This window comes from Hyla sarda, unplaced genomic scaffold (genome assembly GCF_029499605.1).
Source record: "Hyla sarda isolate aHylSar1 unplaced genomic scaffold, aHylSar1.hap1 scaffold_1636, whole genome shotgun sequence".
Classification (NCBI taxonomy): Eukaryota; Metazoa; Chordata; class Amphibia; order Anura; family Hylidae; genus Hyla; species Hyla sarda.
In genome coordinates, this window is record NW_026608273.1 from 49,110 (window position 1) to 71,074 (window position 21,965).

General features: G+C 44.4%; 2 protein-coding genes across 2 annotated transcripts in view; one reads left to right on the forward strand and one right to left on the reverse strand.

The window, feature by feature from the left end:
• The window catches only part of LOC130311452 (choline transporter-like protein 3), a gene marked incomplete at its 5' end in the record, with an annotated part of 56,470 nt that extends 39,598 nt beyond the window's left edge, over positions 1–16,872 (forward strand). The window contains 2 exon segments of the mRNA XM_056552480.1: positions 16,248–16,413; positions 16,707–16,872. Of these exon segments, the coding sequence (XP_056408455.1) occupies positions 16,248–16,413; positions 16,707–16,872 (332 nt within the window).
• On the reverse strand, positions 10,530–15,023 carry LOC130311454 (uncharacterized). The gene is made up of 2 exons (XM_056552481.1): positions 14,136–15,023; positions 10,530–13,025 (listed from the first exon to the last, which is right to left on the reverse strand). Exons 1-2 carry the CDS (start codon positions 14,212–14,214, stop codon positions 12,418–12,420), a joined length of 687 nt encoding a protein of 228 aa, XP_056408456.1. The 5' UTR covers positions 14,215–15,023; the 3' UTR covers positions 10,530–12,417.
• Positions 16,873–21,965: the final 5,093 nt, after the last annotated feature.

Below are 21,965 nucleotides of genomic sequence, written 5' to 3' on the forward strand. Positions count from 1 at the left end.
CTATATACTACTATATACACCGCAGGAGAAATGCTAGCACAGGCTTCCAGTATCCTTATACACTGCTATATATTACTATATACACTGCAGGAGAAATGCTAGCACAGGCTTCCAGTATCTGTATACACTGCTATATACTACTATATACACTGCAGGAGAAATGCTAGCACAGGCTTCCAGTATCCGTATACACTGCTATATACTACTATATACACTGCAGGAGAAATGCTAGCACAGGCTTCCAGTATACACTGCTATATACTACTATATACACCGCAGGAGAAATGCTAGCACAGGCTTCCAGTATACACTGCTATATACTACTATATACACCGCAGGAGAAATGCTAGCACAGGCTTCCAGTATACACTGCTATATACTACTATATACACACCACAGGAGAAATGCCAGCACAGGCTTCCAGTATCCGTATACACTGCTATATACTACTATATACACCGCAGGAGAAATACTAGCACAGGCTTCCAGTATACACTGCTATATACTACTATATACAAACACCACAGGAGAAATGCCAGCACAGGCTTCAAGTATCCGTATACACTGCTATATACTACTATATACACCGCAGGAGAAATGCTAGCACAGGCTTCCAGTATCCATATGCACTGCTATATACTACTATATACACCGCAGGAGAAATGCTAGCACAGGCTTCCAGTATCCGTATACACTGCTATATACACCGCAGGAGAAATGCTAGCACAGGCTTCCAGTATACATTGCTATATACTACTATATACACCGCAGGAGAAATGCTAGCACAGGCTTCCAGTATCCGTATACACTGCTATATACTACTATATACACCGCAGGAGAAATGCTAGCACAGGCTTCCAGTATCTGTATACACTGCTATATACTACTATATACACCGCAGGAGAAATGCTAGCACAGGCTTCCAGTATCCATATGCACTGCTATATACTACTATATACACCGCAGGAGAAATGCTAGCACAGGCTTCCAGTATCCGTATACACTGCTATATACTACTATATACACCGCAGGAGAAATGCTAGGACAGGCTTCCAGTATACATTGCTATATACTACTATATACACCGCAGGAGAAATGCTAGCACAGGCTTCCAGTGTCCGTATACACTGCTATATACTACTATATACACCGCAGGAGAAATGCTAGCACAGGCTTCCAGTATCTGTATACACTGCTATATACTACTATATACACCGCAGGAGAAATGCTAGCACAGGCTTCCAGTATCCGTATACACTGCTATATACTACTATATACACTGCAGGAGAAATGCCAGCACAGGCTTCCAGTGTCCATAGTTTCAGGTGCTGCACATCTCGTATCTTCACAGCATAGACAATTTCCTTCAGATGAACCCAAAGATAAAAGTCTAAGGGGGATCAGATCGGGAGACCTTGGGGGCCATTCAACTGGCCCACGACGCCCAATCCACTTTCCAGGAAACTGTTCATCTAGGAATGCTCGGACCTGACACCCATAAGGTGGTGGTCGCCATCTTGCTGGAAAAACTCAGGGAACGTGCAGCTTCAGTGCATAAAGAGGGAAACATCATCATAGAGCAATTTCACATATCCAGTGGCCTTGAGGTTTCCATTGATGAAGAATGGCCCCACTATCTTTGTACCCCATATACCACACCATACCATCAATGTTTGTGTCCCAACAGCCTTGGAGGGATCTATCCAATGTGGTTAGTGTCAGACCAATAGCGCTGGTTTTGTTTGGTAACTTCACCATTCACATAAAAGTTTCCTTATCACTGAACAAAATCTTCTGCGGAAACTGAGGGGCCTGTTCACATTTTTGTTTTACCCATTCTGCAGCACCTGAAACTACGGATCCTGGAAGCCTGTGCTAGCATTTCTCCTTCGGTGTATATAGTAGTATATAGCAGTGTATACAGATACTGGAAGCCTGTGCTGGCATTTCTCCTGCGGTGTATATAGTAGTATATAGCAGTGTATACAGATACTGGAAGCCTGTGCTGGCATTTCTCCTGCGGTGTATATAGTAGTATATAGCAGTGTATACAGATACTGGAAGCCTGTGCTGGCATTTCTCCTGCGGTGTATATAGTAGTATATAGCAGTGTATACTGGAAGCCTGTGCTAGCATTTCTCCTTCGGTGTATATAGTAGTATATAGCAGTGTATACAGATACTGGAAGCCTGTGCTGGCATTTCTCCTGCGGTGTATATAGTAGTATATAGCAGTGTATACAGATACTGGAAGCCTGTGCTGGCATTTCTCCTGTGGTGTATATAGTAGTATATAGCAGTGTACACGGATACTGGAAGCCTGTGCTGGCATTTCTCCTGCAGTGTATATAGTAGTATATAGCAGTGTATACGGATACTGGAAGCCTGTGCTGGCATTTCTCCTGCGGTGTATATAGTAGTATATAGCAGTGTATACGGATACTAGAAGCCTGTGCTAGCATTTCTCCTGCGGTGTATATAGCAGTGTATACTGGAAGCCTGTGCTAGCATTTCTCCTGCGATGTATATAGTAGTATATAGCAGTGTATACTGGAAGCCTGTGCTAGCATTTCTCCTGCGGTGTATATAGTAGTATATAGCAGTGTATACATGAAGCCTGTGCTAGCATTTCTCCTGCGGTGTATATAGTAGTATAGAGCAGTGTATACTGGAAGCCTGTGCTAGCATTTCTCCTGCGGTGTATACTATATACATTTCTCCTGCGGTGTATATAGTAGTATATAGCAGTGTGTACTGGAAGCCTGTGCTAGCATTTCTCCTGCGGTGTATATAGTAGTATATAGCAGTGTATACTGGAAGCCTGTGCTAGCATTTCTCCTGCGGTGTATACTATATACATTTCTCCTGCGGTGTATATAGTAGTATATAGCAGTGTATACTGGAAGCCTGTGCTAGCATTTCTCCTGTGGTGTATATAGTAGTATATAGCAGTGTATACGGATACTGGAAGCCTGTGCTAGCATTTCTCCTGCAGTGTATATAGTAGTATATAGTAGTGTATACTGGAAGCCTGTGCTAGCATTTCTCCTGTGGTGTATATAGTAGTATATAGCAGTGTATACGGATACTGGAAGCCTGTGCTAGCATTTCTCCTGCGGTGTATATAGTAGTATATAGCAGTGTATACGGATACTGGAAGCCTGTGCTAGCATTTCTCCTGCGGTGTATATAGCAGTATATAGCAGTGTATACTGGAAGCCTGTGCTGGCATTTCTCCTGCGGTGTATATAGTAGTATATAGCAGTGTATACTGGAGGCCTGTGCTGGCATTTCTCCTGCGGTGTATATAGTAGTATATAGGAGTGTATACAGATACTGGAAGCCTGTGCTGGCATTTCTCCTGCGGTGTATATAGTAGTATATAGCAGTGTATACTGGAGGCCTGTGCTGGCATTTCTCCTGCGGTGTATATAGTAGTATATAGCAGTATATAGAGAAGAGGGGGCATTGACAATCCAGCACATTGAACACATTTTATAAGTGATCAGAAACTTGTAAATAACTTAAAGAAAGAATAAAGTTTCGGTAAAACCAAACACATCATTGTTTTTCTTGTGAAATTCCCAATAAGTTTGATGTCACATGACCCTCTTCCTATTGAAAACTAAAGTTGGATTCAAAATGGCCGACTTCAAAATGGCCGCCATGGTCACCACCAATCTTGAAGTTGATATCCTCAACCATACCCATGTAATTAAGATGTATCCATATAAATGGCGCACCCTGTATTATGTGAGTATTATGTTGCTGCAATAAAAGCTTGAGGAAAGAACTAATTGGTGAGTGACCGGATTTCATATGAGAAACCAAAATAACACACAATGCGAGATTATATATAAATATGGGCACAGCACAGAGTTAAAAACTTCCGGATCACTGGACCATCTAAACTTATAGGGGGAGATTTATCAAAACCCGCCCAGAGGAAAAATTGCCCAGTTGCCAATAGCAACCAATCAGATCGCTTCTTTCATTTTTAACAAGGCCTCTGCAAAATGAAAGAAGTGATCTGATTGGTTACTATGGGTAACTGGGCAACTTTTCCTTTGCACGGGTTTTGATAAATCTCCCCCATAGTTTATATATAAAAAGAAAGGTACAGCATAGATAAATACGCACCATATATTACAATAATGGTAAAAGTAGAGTAAAACAGTGGAGAACCAGAAGGGGGCGCTATGACCACATTAATAAGGTGTCCACCACTGTGTCATAAGTGTCGGCTGCTATGAACTAAGGGACCAGCAAGATCAGACAGAACTCGATAAATGGGGTAATATTCTAAAAAAAACAAGCTAAAGATCAAAAGTAGAGTAAATGATAATGGATGGAGAAGAATGATACTGGCGGTAGGGACAAAAGGAAGAAAACGAAAGAGGTAAGTGCCCGATTACATATTAACCTCACTCACCTCATTTAGACCATAACGAGAGGATTTCTACATCCAGGAAATTTCAAGCCGTTCAAACCTATTGTTTTTCTGGGTGGGAACGAAATCAATGGATGTGATACGGATGGATCCGGAGTATCTGGGTGATGGAACGTACAAGGCTTGGATAAACCATGTAGCAGGAACTTCCTGATATTTAATCGATGTTGATTGAGTGGAAGATGTTGGGGGGCGAATGGTGCGGCCAATATATTGAAGCGGGCGCCTTGATTTCTGGCATTTGAAGCTTCCTCTGGCCAAAGGTTTCCCAACAGGTGGTGTTGACTATTATTTTTTGGTCTATGTTTCTATGGCTTGGGGCTAGGAGGCTTTAAGAGAGGGAGTTCTCCTATACGTAACATTTTGGTTGTTTAGGAAGTTTTTAAATGGCTATCCTCCAGTAAAATGTGCCAGGAATTTTTTGTACAATTTATTTTAATAGTTTGTGAGTTATTTCTGTAGGTTGAGATAAAATTGATAGAAAATGTAGGGATCCCTTTTAATAGTAGTTTCTCTGATTGTTTTGCCTTTGAGGGAACTGTCTGGGATTGTGCTACGATTGTAGGCATTATTGAGACTCTTCTCAGAGTGGAGCTTCTGTCGAATGCGCTCTGAGGATTTGGGACTGCTGTCTATACTGTGAGAAGGTGAAGGGTATGGTGGGTGATGGGCGATATGTGTCCCCGAGGCTCCTGGCTTTGGTGAAGTAAGAGCCGGTATTATTCAGTGTCTGTGCTGCGATGCAGTCTGACTGTTGTTGTAGTATGGCTGGAAGGCCAATCCGGGACGGCTCTTACTGGGAATGACCAAGAGCAGGGTGGGGGTCATTCCCCACAATCCAGGCCGGCTTTTGTTGGCTTTAAAGGCAGCCTGCTCCACCAGCTGAGGGGGATTTGCTATTTGCAGCTCACTGTGCAAGTGAAAGCTGTGTGGAGTTCTTCCCTCTGGTTGCTCCAAGAGCGGAAGCTGCTGAACAGCCTAGCTGGAGGCTTGGAAAAGTCTTGCTTAGTGCCGCACGGCACGGACTCAGGTGTGAACAAACACCAAGGAAATACAGGTGGACTTTCTTATGTTTTCCTTTGTTCTGAGTTTAAAGACTGTTTTGCTGTATGCCCAAGTGGGAATAAAACACTGGACTTTGATTTAAAATTGCTCCCTCCTTACCTCAATACTGCAACCGCACTTATCTGCAAGATAGTCATCCCATTTGGTGGAGGATGTGGGCAACGCAGTGAGGTCAGCGATTTACTTGCTGTACACTGTTTGCAAAGAACTGTGCCTGGGATAACCTGTTAAAGAGGTTGCTAGGGGCAACGATCCTGATAGCAAGAGACTGACTTCTTGAGAAAATTGACGCAAAGGAGTGTCGCCAAAATGGAGGCAGTTATAAAGGCACTCATGGAGGCCAACAGACCTTCAAGCTGCAGTGACGACCCCGACCAACCCATATGCACAGAAGGCTGTTCGGTTGGCGATGCCTAAGATGACCGCTGCAGATGACGTCGAGACTCCCTTCTTGACATCCGCGTCCCAGCAGGCCTACTTTGACCTACCCGATGACCAGGTGGCTGACTACGATGCTGTGAAGGGTGATATTTTGGCAAGACTGGGGGTCAATGTGTGGGTCCGGGCCCAGCGGGTGAGGGAGTGGAGCTATAAGCCGGCTGAGCCTGCCCTGCCACAATATTATGACTTGTTGCAGCGGCTGCAGAAGTGGCTACAGCCAGAGGTCCGGACTCCCACTGCCATACTGGACCAACTCCTGGCCGATATTTTCTGGAGGGCTCTGCCATACACCCTCCAGAACTGGGTTGGTCAGGTATCCCCTAGTAACGCCCTGGGAATGGTAGACCTTGTGGAGATGTACGAGGCGACCACAAGACTGCGGGAGGAGGCGGTTAAACCCAGGAGGTCCCCACCCTTGCCCAAGAGGTCGGTAATCCCCAAGGTGCCCCAGGAAGTGTTCCCTAAAGACCCCGCCCCGTTGGTGTGTTAGGGATGTCAGGAGCTGGGACATGTCAGGGCCAATTGTCCCCACGGTTTGAACTTTACCCACCGCTCCTCCATGTACGCCCAGAGAATATGTGCCGCGGGTATCCCTAGGGCAGGAGACTCGGGCCACCTCCGCCATGTGGAGTCGGGAGGGCGAGACGTGGAGGCTTTTTTGGACTCGGGGAGCATGGTGATCTTGGTGAGGTCTGAACTGGTACCTCGTGTAGACTACACGGGATGACAGGTGGGGGTGTTGTGCATCCACGGGGACTTAAGAGGCTACCCCACCGCCCTGGTGACCGTGTCAACCCTGACCGGCCAATGGACACATGAGATGGCCGTTGCTACAAAACTCTCCCACGAGCTGATCATTGGGAGAGATTTTCCAGGATTTGTGTCCTTGTGGCCCCAGTTAAGAGTTCCCCAGACCTGTGAGGCAGGGGTGTCCCCAATAGACTGTCCCTATTCAGGGGTGACCCCAGAACCCTGGGAACCTGAGTCTGAAGCAACCACAGTTGGGGTAACCACTCCTACAGTGGAGAAAACAGAAATGTTTCCATTGCATGTAATGGTGGGAGATGTGGAGGAGCTGCCGTCAGGTCCTGAGTTTGCAGACCTCAACGTCTCTGGTGAAAATTTTGGTACAGCACAACACCAGGACCTGACATTGTCTCGGGCCTGGGAAAATGTCTTTGTTGTGGAAGGTGCACCACAAAACCGGGGGGCCGAGATGGTGTATCCCTGCTTTGTGGTCCACCAGGGGATGCTGTACCAGGTAAATCCGGTGCGGGGAGAGAATGTGGAACAGTTGGTGGTGCCTAAAGAGTATAGGAGGTTGCTGTTAGCCCACCATCATGTTTTAAGAGGGCACCTGGGCCAGCAGAAAACGCAGGACAGAATTTTGCAGCGTTTTTACTGCCCCAGAGCCTACAAATAGGTTGAGAGGTACTGGGAGTCCTGCCCAACATGTCAAATAACTAGCTCCCAGCCACATTACCGTAGTCAAACAATTACTGTGACGTGATCTAAGGTGTTACAAGGTGCTCAACCCCAAGTGCAGTTGTGCACCTACGTTGGAGTGGAGGACCTGCACCTATGGATCACAATGTGGTTTCACTGCTGTGGTTAATGTAAACAATGACATTAGATAACCCTCAAAACTGATGTAAAATTGAGACATTAGCCAGTATATCCTTATATGAAGGACACACTTGAGCCCGCACACCACGCCAAGGTTTCCCAAATGGTGCGGGACCTATCAACTAACCTACCTGGCCAGATAAATAAAACCAGGAACCAAATTACGGCAGCCATGGGTCCGACTTGCAGATTGCTCCTCAGTTACCTGTAGTGTGGACTAGGCACACATACAATGGGAGGGAGGAAACAAGCTACAAGCCCCACTCTGGTTGATTCATTTATAGCAGGCCTCACAGGTGAAACCCTAATGCTACCCAGCAAGATAAAAGGGTGCATTAGTATAAGCCTTAAGCAAAGACATGTCGGCTTATATTTGCATGAACGTGGTTATAGCAGGAAACTCAACCCCAAGTGCAGTTGCGCACCTTTGCTGGGGCGGAGGTCCTGCACTTGTAAACCGTTGCGAAGGGTGATCCCCAGCAAAAATTGCATACAATGGAGGATGCCTGCAGACGGTCACAAATACCAATTTTGGTACAGCACAACACCAGGTCCTGACATTGTCTCGGGCCTGGGAAAATGTCTTTGTTGTGGACGGTGCTCCACAACAACCGGGGGGCCGAGACGGTGTACCCCCGCTTTGTGGTCCACCAGGGGATGCTGTACCGGGTAAATCAGGTGCGGGGAGAGAATGTGGAACAGTTAGTGGTGCCTAAAGGGTATAGGAGGTTGGTGTTAGAGTTAGCCCACCAACATGTTCTAAGAGGGCACCTGGGCCAGCAGAAGACGCAGGTCAGAATTTTGCAGCATTTTTACTGGCCCAGAGTCTACAAAGAGGTTGAGAGGTACTGGGAGTCCTGCCCAACATGTCAAATAACTAGCCCCCAGCCACATTACCGTAGTCCCCTGGTTCCCCTTCCGATTATTGAGGTCCCATTTGAACGGATCGCTATGGATTTGGTAGGTCCCTTACCAAAGTCCGATAGGGGGCACCAACACATTCTTGTAGTCCTGGGCTATGCAACTAGGTATCCTGAGGCGCTGCCTCTGCGACATACCTCAGCTAAACTCATAGCTAAGGAGCTAATGGAAATGTTCTCCCGAGTGGGCTTACCTAAAGAGGTGTTGACTGACCAGGGCACCCCGTTTATGTCAAGGGTAATGAAAGAGCTCAGTAAGTTACTGCAGGTAAAACAGCTACGGACCTCCGTGTACCACCCGCAGACAGATGGCCTAGTAGAAAGGTTTAATCAAACGTTAAAAAATATGTTAAAGCGGGTGGTGGCTAGAGATGGGGAAAAATTGGGACCTTTTTACTGCCCAATCTCGTGTTTGCAGGCTTCTACTGGGTTCTCGCCCTTTGAACTGCTATACGGCAGACATTCACGTGGTCTGTTGGACATAGCCAAAGAGGCGTGGGAACAACAGCATAGTTGAGTATGTCACTCAGTTGCAGGAACGAATGGAATCAGTGTTGCCCTTGGTTTGGGAACATATGGAGGCAGCTCAGAGCAGAGTTTATATTCGCCAGGCTCTGGTTCGGAATTTTAACCCGGGAGATTGGGTTCTGGTACCAACGGTCGATAGTAAGTTCCTGGCTAGGTGGCAGGGTCCCTACGAAGTGATCAAAAAAGGTAGGGGAAGTGACGTACAGGGTACACTAGCCCGCCCGAAGGAAGCCAGAGCAAGTGTACCATGTAAACTTGTTGAAACCTTGGACAGACAGGGAGACTAGTGTGGATGACAGCCCCCGGTAAGTTTGGTTAGGGGTGGAGTTTCCAGTCCCTCAGTCTGGTGCAATGGAAGCGGTTGCCACAGTAAAGTTTGCTGACAGTCTTTCCTCTGCACAGACTCAGGAGGCCAGGGAGTTTGTCAGTAGGAACATCGATGTGTTCTCAGACCTTCCTGGATGAACTTCTGTCATCCGCCATGACATTGTCCCTCAATCCCAGGTAAAAATTCGGTTGAAACCATACTGGGTACCCAAGTCGTGGCGACAAGCCATCTAGGAAGAAGTACAGCAGATGCTAAAACTGGATGTCATTGAGGAATCAAAGAGTGAGTGGGCTAGTCCGATAGTCTTAATACCCAAACCAGATTGTACGTTATGGTTCTGTAACGATTTCTGGAAACTGAATGAAGTTTGCAAGTTTGATGCCCCGAGTTGATGAGCTTATTGAGAAGTTGGAACAAGCCCGGTACTTTACTGTTTTGGACCTCACAAAAGGGTACTGGCAGGTGCCCTTGACGGAGGCTGACAAAGAGAAAACCGCATTTGTCACACCAGAAGGCCTGTTTCAGTACACAGTGTTACCCTTTGTTCTACATGGCGCTCGCTCCCGCCACTCTCCAAAGGCTAATGGACATTGTGCTCCGGCCACATCATCGGTATGCCTCAGCTTATCTGGACGATATCATCATTCACAGCACAGACTGGGAAAGTCACCTACCAAAAGTGCAGGCCTTGGTAGACTCCCTCAGGAAAGCTGGGTAACTGCTAACCCTAAAAATGTGCAATTGGATTGGAAGAGACCAAATACCTGGCGTATGTCATTGGGCGTGGGGTTGTCAAGCCCTAGATAAACAAAGTAGAGGCCATTCTGAATTGGCCCCGGCCTGTCACTACCCGTCAAGTCAAGTCTGTTCTGGGGATGGTGGGTTATTTCATGAAGTTTAACCCCCCACTTCGCTACAGTAGCTGCACCCTTAACAGACCTCTTGAAGGGACGCAAGTCGGTAATGGTGCGTTCGAATGAACAGGCAGAGCAGGCTTTCTCTGCTTTGAAGTCGGCCCTATGTGGGTCTCTGGTTTTGGTGACTGACTTCAAAAAGGAGTTCGTAGTACAGTCGAATGCTTCTGAGGTAGGCCTCGGTGCTGTAATCTCCCAGGAAGTAAACGGGGAGGAGCATCCCTTTTTGTCTTTCTCGCTAACATATCCCGGCCGAGACCAGGTATAGTATAGTGGAGAGAGAGTGCCTGGCCATGAAGTGGGCACTCGAGTCTCTCCGCTATTATTTGTTGGGGAGAAAGTTTTGTCTCGTGACGGATCATTCCCCTCTCAAGTTTACGGTTGAACACGGGGGGGTATGTGAGAAGGTTAAGGGTATGGTGGCCGATGGGCTATATGTGTCACCAAGGCTCCTGGCTTTGGTGAAGTAAGAGCCGGTATTATTCAGTGTCTGTGCTGCGATGCAGTCTGACACTAAGACTGTAGTATGGCTCGAAGGCCAATCCGGGACAGCTCTTACTGGGAATGACCAAGTGCAGAGTGGGGGTCATTCCCCACAATCCAGGCCGCTTTTGTTGGCTTTAAAGGCAGCCTGTTTCACCAGCTGAGGGGAATTTGCTATTTGCAGCTCACTGTGCAAGTGAAAGCTGTGTGGAGTTCTGCCTCTGGTTGCTCGAAGAGTGGAAGCTGCTGAACAGCCTAGCTGGAGGACTGGAAAAGTCTTGCTTAGTGCCGCACGGCACAAACTCAGGTGTGCACAAACACCAAGGAAATACAGGACTTTGTTATGTTTTCCTTTGTTCTGAGTTTAAAGACTGTTTTGCTGTGTGCACAAGTGTGAATAAAACACTGGACTTAAAATCACTGTCTCCTTACCTCAATACTGCAACCGCACCTATCTGCAAGAGCGAGTCATCACAATACATTAGAGGGTCTGCACAGCTGATATTGGCTGTACGGGATATTTAACAGCCATTTCTTGAAATGAGCACTATGGAAGTCCAAATAGCTATTCACATCCACTTTTTTTAAAAAAAAACATGGATGTAAGGAATGGATGACTATAGTGAGTGATAGAGACGTCTATAAAATTGATACTCTTGTTACTGTGTTCGAGGATAAAGCTAAAGCCCCAGTTATTAATGTGACAGTTGTGACAAAAGATCAGAGATGATCTCAATGGGCCCCTTCCAAATAAAAAACAAATCGTCGATATAACGACGATAGGTGACCATATATTGCATGAGAAGAGGATTATGCCAGATATATTCTGATTCGAATGCACCCATAAAGATATTTGTGTAAGCTGGTGCAATTTTTGCGCCCATCGCGGTCCCGAGCTGTGGTGATATATTGATCCATTAATACAGACAGTAATTGTTATGGAGAATGTATGACAAAGCTTCTAGAATGAAATCTTCATGGGGTTTAGTGATTTGTCATGATTGATGTTGGTTTAGAGCACGGAGACATCACAGGGGATTAAGCTGTAGGGATTCCCAACTAAGGGGAGTAAGATTTCAATCTCTGAGGAAGCTCAGCAGACAGATAAATTACTAAGAGTAAAATTGGTGCATGAAATAGGTCGGCCCGGGGGACTGGTGATGGGCTTATTTATTTTCGGAAGATGATAAAAATACAGTTGGTGGACATGATAAATCTTGGTTCTTCTTTATTGAGATTACCTTATATCCTGTATTCTCTTAAAGGGGTCGGTGGTGATACATTCATAGTAAGCAGAGTCAGATAACGGGCCTCATTTACTATGAGTGTCGGGTTTTTATTAGTGGGAAATGTAGTTTCAGACTTGTAGGATTCCACACTATTTACTATAGGGATCACAGATTGGGAACATTTTCTGACCAGCCCTTTCTAGGTGGACATTTCTGTGAATTCAATAGTAAATAGGTCGGGTTGTGAAACCATGCCCATTTTGGGGATGGCCACGCCCCCTTTGTGACAGACCACACCCACTTTTTGGCTTTTCACAGTGCAATGAGGGGTTAGTTGGACTTCCCTGGTGCAGACATGTCTCGGACACTGCACCATCCAAACCCGACAAAAACTAATGGGTTTTAACTCGTATTATGATCAATATCATATTGAGTCATTTACTAATAATCCATATGGGCCACCCTCTTTGTCTGCCGTACGAAGCACAATATCCGTATTGGACTGGAGATCTTCCAGAGTCTTTCATTCTTAGAGAGATGAACTTATTCTTGGTAGTGGAAATATTTTTATTAAATTCCTCTGCAACCAATTGTTGGAATACTTTGATATTGGGACCTTGAGACTGAACGGGATAAAACTTAGATGGTGGCTTTAAGGGTTGATGTTTTGTATCATTCTGATCAGTGATTGACCATGATGTCGGGTACAGACACCTGACCTGGTGTAATAAGTTATTTTCACTTTTGGATTTGGAAGTGACGCTGTAAAGTTCCTCACAAATCTTTGGACATCTAGATAGAGTTGGAAGTATCAGTATTCTGTTTTGGACAGAATAAAAAGCCTTTTTTAGAAGGTTAGATTCAGCAGGAGTTGGTTTCGATATTTTATAGATATAAACTGGTTCATCATTCATAGATATATTTTTGTTGTTGCTGTTGAGCATTTTTCCTTTTTTGGCTACCACGGGTGCTTCTTTTTCCTGCTTTACACACTCTGGAAGGAATATTTTGGGGATCCTGCAAGGTTTGGTTGGGCTCAGCTCTAAAAAAAAATATTGCGCACTGTTAGAGTTGAGTGCTATGGAATGAATAGAAATCACCGAAAAAACACTAATACTTAACTTTTAATTATAATGCATTAAAAATTGGGGAATACATCCCAACGCCATCAAACAACAAATCAAAAATATATACACTTACTATGAAGTATCAATGTAGACCCAATAGGAGTCCCGTCAGTTCATAGAAAAAAGATAGTAAGACAATTCATAATACAAATCCCTCTCAACATCCACAATCGATCAGCACTGGAATTATATACCACAGCTCCGACGATAAAGGAGGGGGTAAAGGTAGGGATAGGTAAGGGGAAGGACCTAGGGAAGTGATAGGCCGATGGTTTTAGTTGGCCGCTACCTGTCACTATCCCTGTTGATACCCTATTCTCCACCTAACCTTAGGCGGAGTTTGCGCCCCGTACCGGAACCTAGTCTGTTCTATCATCTAAATGCCCTTAAATATGGATAATTAGGAAAATTCGAGCTGTCTCACTGGGGTGCCCTGTATAACTAAGGACAGGGATGGATGTCCCTACCTAGTTAATACACATAAAGTTATTGGGGCTACCAAAATGAGACTTCACCCTTGGGTGAAATATAGCAGATTGTTAATACCAATCTTGTGCCAGACTGGGTTCAATACTGAGAAACCTAAATATAGTTTGTGATCTCCACAAAATACATGTGTTGTATTGATACATATAGCTTTGTCTGCCTTTACTGATGAACACAGGGCACCATGTCTGTACTGCATACACAACCTCGAATATAGGAGCAAATACCAGGAGAATCACACTTTAGGTATGGATTTCAATCAAAACTATACTTATCCAGTGTGGATGTTGGATAGGGATTTCCCACCGCGTTTCACGCCCTCCGTTCATCAGGGGGACAATTGGGGGCTGCATACATGATCAGAGATGAAGAAATGATGGCCGATGGCGGAGCAGAATAGATGGAATCTGCAGCAGGACCATGCCTATTGCTGGACTATAGATGGTATTTATCTGCCTCCTACTGATTCAGCCAATCCTGTAACAGTATGGACTCATGCAAGAAGGGTATTGGATCGGTTTATCTGATATCCGTCCTACCTGTAATTCCGGAAACGGCGCTGTATACACGCGGCATCTGAGAGCGATAATCACTCCGTGCCTGCCCGGAAGCGGTCATGTGATCCGTATGACGCGTTCATCACATGACCGCTACAAGGCCTCGTTCTGATGTATGCGGTCTACAGTGTCCATAGCGACGCTCCCGAGCGGTCATGTTACCCGCATGACGCGTATATCACATGACCGCTACGAGGTCTCGTTTTGACGTGTGCGTCTGCAGTGTCCATAGCGACGCTCCAGAGCAACTGATACTGACAGAGGTAAACAAAGTCACATGATCTGGTCCTATCACATGACCTGAAGCGGTAACCCGGTCAGCGCCGATCTGATATTGACACCCTATCTAGATCATAGGTGTGTACAACAACCTAAGGATCGGGCATGATACACCATTTTACAGTAGGTAATAAGAACAGGCACGTTGGCTCAATGAAGGGGTACATATTGATAATATTTATTCTTTATAGCAAAATTATATTTAAAATTAATTAAAAATGAAAATTGTCTCTTATAACAAAAATAAGGAAATAGAAAAAGTTAATCATGTTTATAAGGGGAGGTGAATAGATAACCCAATTCTGTCTGCAGTAGATTGGTAATCCCAATACTACATCCAGTATAAATGGTAAGATGGTCTGATATTTGCATCATAGTTCTCATACCACTTATCACCAATGATGTAATACTGGTCCCAATCGACCAATAAGATGCAATTTTGACAAGGCACTATCCTCTGCCAATATAGGCTGTATGTTGACATCCAGGTATTACACAAAGTATGAATATAGCATGGTGAGAACCCAGGATCGAGTCTCCACCAAAAATGAATACCGCACCGTAAAACGTCATAGTTATAGATACAAATGAAGGGAATAGGGAGAAGTGTGGGGGGGGGGGGGGAAGGGGGAGAAGGGGGGTGAGTCGACCAATAATTACAGAATCATGGAATTGTACACCAATTACAATCAAGTTCTGGTGTCATATAAAAGGGGTAAATGATATGACCTTGTTAAGGCCTTGTGGGGTAACGGATTTAAACTCTCTTTTTGCATAAGTCTTTTATCTATATCTCCCCCTCTCGGGGACGGGCGTATAACCTCAAGGGCTGCAAAGGTACATACATAAGATTGCCGTGATGTATTTGATGTACTTGTCTTGAAACAGGGGTATCACGTTGGTGTATTATATCGTTAATGTGCTCGCAGATCCTGCGACGGAATTCCCTGATCCTTTTGCCTATATAGTCCTTGGGACATCCACACTGAATGGAATGAAGATTCGCGTTGCTGCTCCGCGATTCACTGGTGCCTGATTGCGCCACTTGTAGGCTGGAATGAGAAGTAACTTCTAGAACTGTCATTGGCCGGTGAATCTTCACTACTTTCTTTCTTCGACACTGGGGCATCTTGCACCCTGATCGATGTCTCGGGACCTCTGCTGTGCACAACAGAAATTGGGTTGATTACCCTTTGAGTCTGATCGGAGGCCTACCTACCCGGGATAAAGCCCACCTGGTCCAGATGGATATAACAAGATAAATAAGAATTGAGGCTTAAGGTCAATATGGCCTCGAGTTCTCAATGTGGATTTGGGATAAGTTTTATCAAAGACAAATATTACTCCCGGCCAAGACCACCCCCTTTCGGATAACATTAAAAGAAGGTAAAGTGGGGAGTAAGAAAAAAAATAATATACGGATATTTTACACTCGCCCATCATGTGGGAAGACAGACTCCGGGGCCCAGAATACTAATTAGGGGTCTCCCGGGCTGGTATTCCTTCGGGGCCCAGTATACTGATCGGGTGTCTCTGGGGCCGATTATATTGATTTGGGGGGGGGGGTCTCCGGGGTCCAGTATACTGATCAGGGATCTGTGGGGCCCATGTACTGATGGGGGGAGGGGGGGGGTGTCTCCGGGCCCAGTATAATGATCAAGGATCTGTGGGGCCCATATACTGATTGGGGGGTCTCCGGGGCCCAGTTTACTGATTGGGTTCTCTAGGGCCCGGTATACTTTTATTGGGCTGTTTGGTTCGAGGTGTTGCCTCCATATTATACCCCTGTATTGATCCTGTTGTCTTCTCTTCCAGGCCGCGCTCTGGTGTCCTCAGACGGACAGGTGGAGTATACAGCGCTGAGCGGCATCCGCTATATGTGGTGGTATCATTTATTTGGCCTGATATGGACCAGCGAGTTCTTCCTCACCTGCCAACAAATAGTTATCTCTGGAGCGACTGTCACATGGTGTCTGCAGCGGTACGTCCAAGGGGGTCCGCATTCAAGGGGGTCCGCACTCATATTGAGGATTTGTGCCAGAGATAAAGGCGAATGTATAGATGTGAGGGGGGGTGTATTGGTGTGTATTGAGGTGTGTGTATTGTTGTGTAGATTGTCGTATATTGCACTTTGATCCCACATTGTGACTCGCTGTGCAGAGTGCCCCCCTTGCGGACTTCAGTTCAGGTGGCGGTGGTATTTGGAGCGGTGGCCGCCTGTATATCGCCATTTTGTTTTGTGTTTATTGTCTTGTTGTTCTTTGTGTTCTGTAGAGATAAGGAGAAGGTGAAGCGCCCAATCCTGTCCGCCATGTCTCTTCTCTTCTGGTACCATCTGGGCTCGGCCGTCCTGGGATCTGTAGTGCTCATGCTGGTGAAGATCCCGCAGATCCTTCTCATGTATCTGTCTCAGCTGCTGGATACCCGGGTGAGTGTCTGATCATCGCTGATCATTTGAATGATGGTATTCTTAACAGGGGGGGAAAATGTGCGTCAGATCCTGACCATGTGATGAGGCTCCTCTGTGTTGATCGGTGACCATGTGATCAGGCTCCTCTATGGTGATTGGTGACCATGTGATCAGGCTCCTCTATGGTGATTGGTGACCATGTGATCAGGCTCCTCTATGGTGATTGGTGACCATGTGATCAGGCTCCTCTATGGTGATTGGTGACCATGTGATCAGGCTCCTCTATGGTGATTGGTGACCATGTGATCAGGCTCCTCTATGGTGATTGGTGACCATGTGATCAGGCTCCTCTATGGTGATTGGTGACCATGTGATCAGGCTCCTCTATGGTGATTGGTGACCATGTGATCAGGCTCCTCTATGGTGATTGGTGACCATGTGATCAGGCTCCTCTATGGTGATTGGTGACCATGTGATCAGGCTCCTCTGTGGTGATAGGTGACCATGTGATCAGGCTCCTCTATGGTGATTGGTGACCATGTGATCAGGCTCCTCTATGGTGATTGGTGACCATGTGATCAGGCTCCTCTATGGTGATTGGTGACCATGTGATCAGGCTCCTCTATGGTGATTGGTGACCATGTGATCAGGCTCCTCTATGGTGATTGGTGACCATGTGATCAGGCTCCTCTGTGGTGATAGGTGACCATGTGATCAGGCTCCTCTATGGTGATTGGTGACCATGTGATCAGGCTCCTCTATGGTGATTGGTGACCATGTGATCAGGCTCCTCTGTGGTGATAGGTGACCATGTGATCAGGCTCCTCTATGGTGATCGGTGACCATGTGATGAGGCTCCTCTGTGGTGATCGGTGACCATGTGATCAGGCTCCTCTGTGGTGATCGGTGACCATGTGATGAGGCTCCTCTGTGGTGATCGGTGACCATGTGATGAGGCTCCTCTGTGTTGATCGGTGACCATGGGATCAGGCTTCTTTGGTGATCGGGGACCATGTGATCAGGCTTCTTTGGTGATCGGGGACCATGTGATCAGGCTTCTCTGTGGTGAGATGACCATATTCTATATAACACATGGGCGACAATATTCTATATAACACATGGGAGACAATATTCTATATAACAGTGCACTGTGTATAGTAGATAACACAATAGAGGACGGTGCACTGTTACAAATGGATCTGGGTAGGTTGGAGGTTTGGGCTGGGAAGTGGCTGATGAGGTTCAACACTGATAAATGTAAGGTAATGCACATGGGGAGGAAAAATCCGGGACGGGGTTATGTATTAAATGGGAGAACACTTGGGACGACTGACATGGAAAAGGATTTAGGGGTCTTAATTTAACAGTAAATTTAGCTGTAGTGACCAGTGTCAGGCAGCTGCTGCCAAGGCAAATTAAATCTTGAGGGGCATCAATAGGGGCATAGAAGCCCACGACCAGGAAATTATTCTACCGCTGTACAAATCACTAGTCAGACCACACATAGAATACTGTGTACAGTACTGGTCAGACCACACACGGAATACTGTGTACAGTACTGGTCAGACCACACACGGAATACTGTGTACAGTACTGGTCAGACCACACACGGAATACTGTGTACAGTACTGGTCAGACCACACACGGAATACTGTGTACAGTACTGGTCAGACCACACACGGAATACTGTGTACAGTACTGGTCAGACCACACACGGAATACTGTGTACAGTACTGGTCAGACCACACACGGAATACTGTGTACAGTACTGGTCAGACCACACACGGAATACTGTGTACAGTACTGGTCAGAACACACACGGAATACTGTGTACAGTACTGGTCAGAACACACACGGAATACTGTGTACAGTACTGGTCAGAACACACACGGAATACTGTGTACAGTACTGGTCAGAACACACACATAGAATACTGTGTACAGTACTGGTCAGACCACACATAGAATACTGTGTACAGTACTGATCAGACCACACATGGAATACTGTGTACAGTACTGGTCAGACCACACACGGAATACTGTGTACAGTACTGGTCAGACCACACATAGAATACTGTGTACAGTACTGATCAGACCACACATAGAATACTGTGTACAGTACTGGTCAGACCACACACGGAATACTGTGTACAGTACTGGTCAGACCACACACGGAATACTGTGTACAGTACTGGTCAGAACACACACGGAATACTGTGTACAGTACTGGTCAGAACACACACGGAATACTGTGTACAGTACTGGTCAGAACACACACGGAATACTGTGTACAGTACTGGTCAGAACACACACATAGAATACTGTGTACAGTACTGGTCAGAACACACATGGAATACTGTGTACAGTACTGATCAGACCACACATGGAATACTGTGTACAGTACTGGGCACCAGTGTACAAGAAAGATATAGTGGAGCTGGAGAGGGTTCAAAGACGGGCAACCAGAGTAATACGGGGACTGGGAGGACTACAGTACCCAGAAAGATTATCAGAATTAGGGTTATTTAGTTTAGAAAAAAGGTTTAGGGACGACCTAATAACTATGTAGAAATATATCAGGAGGGTACAGAGATCTCTCCATGATCTATTTATACCCAGGACTGTATATATAACAAGGAGGTGACCTAATAATATATATATATATATATATAATATATCAGGACAGTACAGAGATCTCTCCATGATCTATTTATACCCAGGACTGTATATATAACAAGGAGGTGACCTAATAATATATATATATATATCAGGACAGTACAGAGATCTCTCCATGATCTATTTATACCCAGGACTGTATATATAACAAGGAGATGACCTAATAATATATATTATATATCAGGACTGTACAGAGATCTCTCCATGATCTATTTATACCCAGGACTGTATATATAACAAGGAGGTGACCTAATAATATATATATCAGGACAGTACAGAGATCTCTCCATGATCTATTTATACCCAGGACTGTATATATAACAAGGAGGAGACCTAATAATATATATAATATATAAGGACAGTACAGAGATCTCTCCATGATCTATTTATACCCAGGACTGTATATATAACAAGGAGGAGACCTAATAATATATATAATATATCAGGACAGTACAGAGATCTCTCCATGATCTATTTATACCCAGGACTGTATATATAACAAGGAGGTGACCTAATAATATATATAATATATCAGGACAGTACAGAGATCTCTCCATGATCTATTTATACCCAGGACTGTATATATAACAAGGATGTGACCTAATAATATATATATAATATATCAGGACAGTACAGAGATGTCTCCATGATCTATTTATACCCAGGACTGTATATATAACAAGGAGGTGACCTAATAATATATATATATATATAATATATCAGGACAGTACAGAGATCTCTCCATGATCTATTTATACCCAGGACTGTATATATAACAAGGAGATGGCCTAATAATATATATAATATATCAGGACTGTACAGAGATCTCTCCATGATCTATTTATACCCAGGACTGTATATATAACAAGGAGGTGACCTAATAATATATATAATATATCAGGACAGTACAGAGATCTCCCCATGATCTATTTATACCCAGGACTGTATATATAACAAGGAGATGACCTAATAATATATATAATATATCAGGGCAGTACAGAGATCTCCCCATGATCTATTTATACCCAGGACTGTATATATAACAAGGAGGTGACCTAATAATATATATAATATATCAGGACAGTACAGAGATCTCTCCATGATCTATTTATACCCAGGACTGTATATATAACAAGGAGGTGACCTAATAATATATATAATATATCAGGACAGTACAGAGATCTCCCCATGATCTATTTATACCCAGGACTGTATATATAACAAGGAGATGACCTAATAATATATATAATATATCAGGGCAGTACAGAGATCTCCCCATGATCTATTTATACCCAGGACTGTATATATAACAAGGAGGTGACCTAATAATATATATAATATATCAGGACAGTACAGAGATCTCTCCATGATCTATTTATACCCAGGACTGTATATATAACAAGGAGGTGACCTAATCATATATATAATATATCAGGACAGTCCAGAGATCTCTCCATGATCTATTAATACCCAGGACTGTATATATAACAAGGAGGTGACCTAATAATATATATAATATATCAGGACAGTACAGAGATCTCTCCATGATCTATTTATACCCAGGACTGTATATATAACAAGGAGGGGACCTAATAATATATATAATATATCAGGACAGTACAGAGATCTCTCCATGATCTATTTATACCCAGGACTGTATATATAACAAGGAGGTGACCTAATAATATATATAATATATCAGGACTGTACAGAGATCTCCCCATGATCTATTTATACCCAGGACTGTATATATAACAAGGAGATGACCTAATAATATATATAATATATCAGGACAGTACAGAGATCTCTCCATGATCTATTTATACCCAGGACTGTATATATAACAAGGAGGTGACCTAATAATATATATAATATATCAGGACAGTACAGAGATCTCTCCATGATCTATTTATACCCAGGACTGTATATATAACAAGGAGGTGACCTAATAATATATATATAATATATCAGGACAGTACAGAGATCTCTCCATGATCTATTTATACCCAGGACTGTATATATAACAAGGAGGTGACCTAATAATATATATAATATATCAGGACAGTACAGAGATCTCTCCATGATCTATTTATACCCAGGACTGTATATATAAGAAGGAGAAGACCTAATAATATATATAATATATCAGGACAGTACAGAGATCTCTCCATGATCTATTTATACCCAGGACTGTATATATAACAAGGAGGAGACCTAATAATATATATAATATATCAGGACAGTACAGAGATCTCTCCATGATCTATTTATACCCAGGACTGTATATATAACAAGGAGGGGACCTAATAATATATATAATATATCAGGACAGTACAGAGATCTCTCCATGATCTATTTATACCCAGGACTGTATATATAACAAGGAGGTGACCTAATAATATATATAATATATCAGGACAGTACAGAGATCTCTCCATGATCTATTTA

Bases quoted from the DNA above. Each gene is read 5' to 3' on its own strand.
- LOC130311454 (XM_056552481.1), bottom strand. From the start codon at position 14,214: ATGACCGCTTCCGGGCAGGCACGGAGTGATTATCGCTCTCAGATGCCG. The intron at 13,026-14,135 runs GTAGGACGGATA...ATTTTTTTTTAG, and splicing joins CGCCGTTTCCGGAATTACAG to AGCTGAGCCCAACCAAACCT.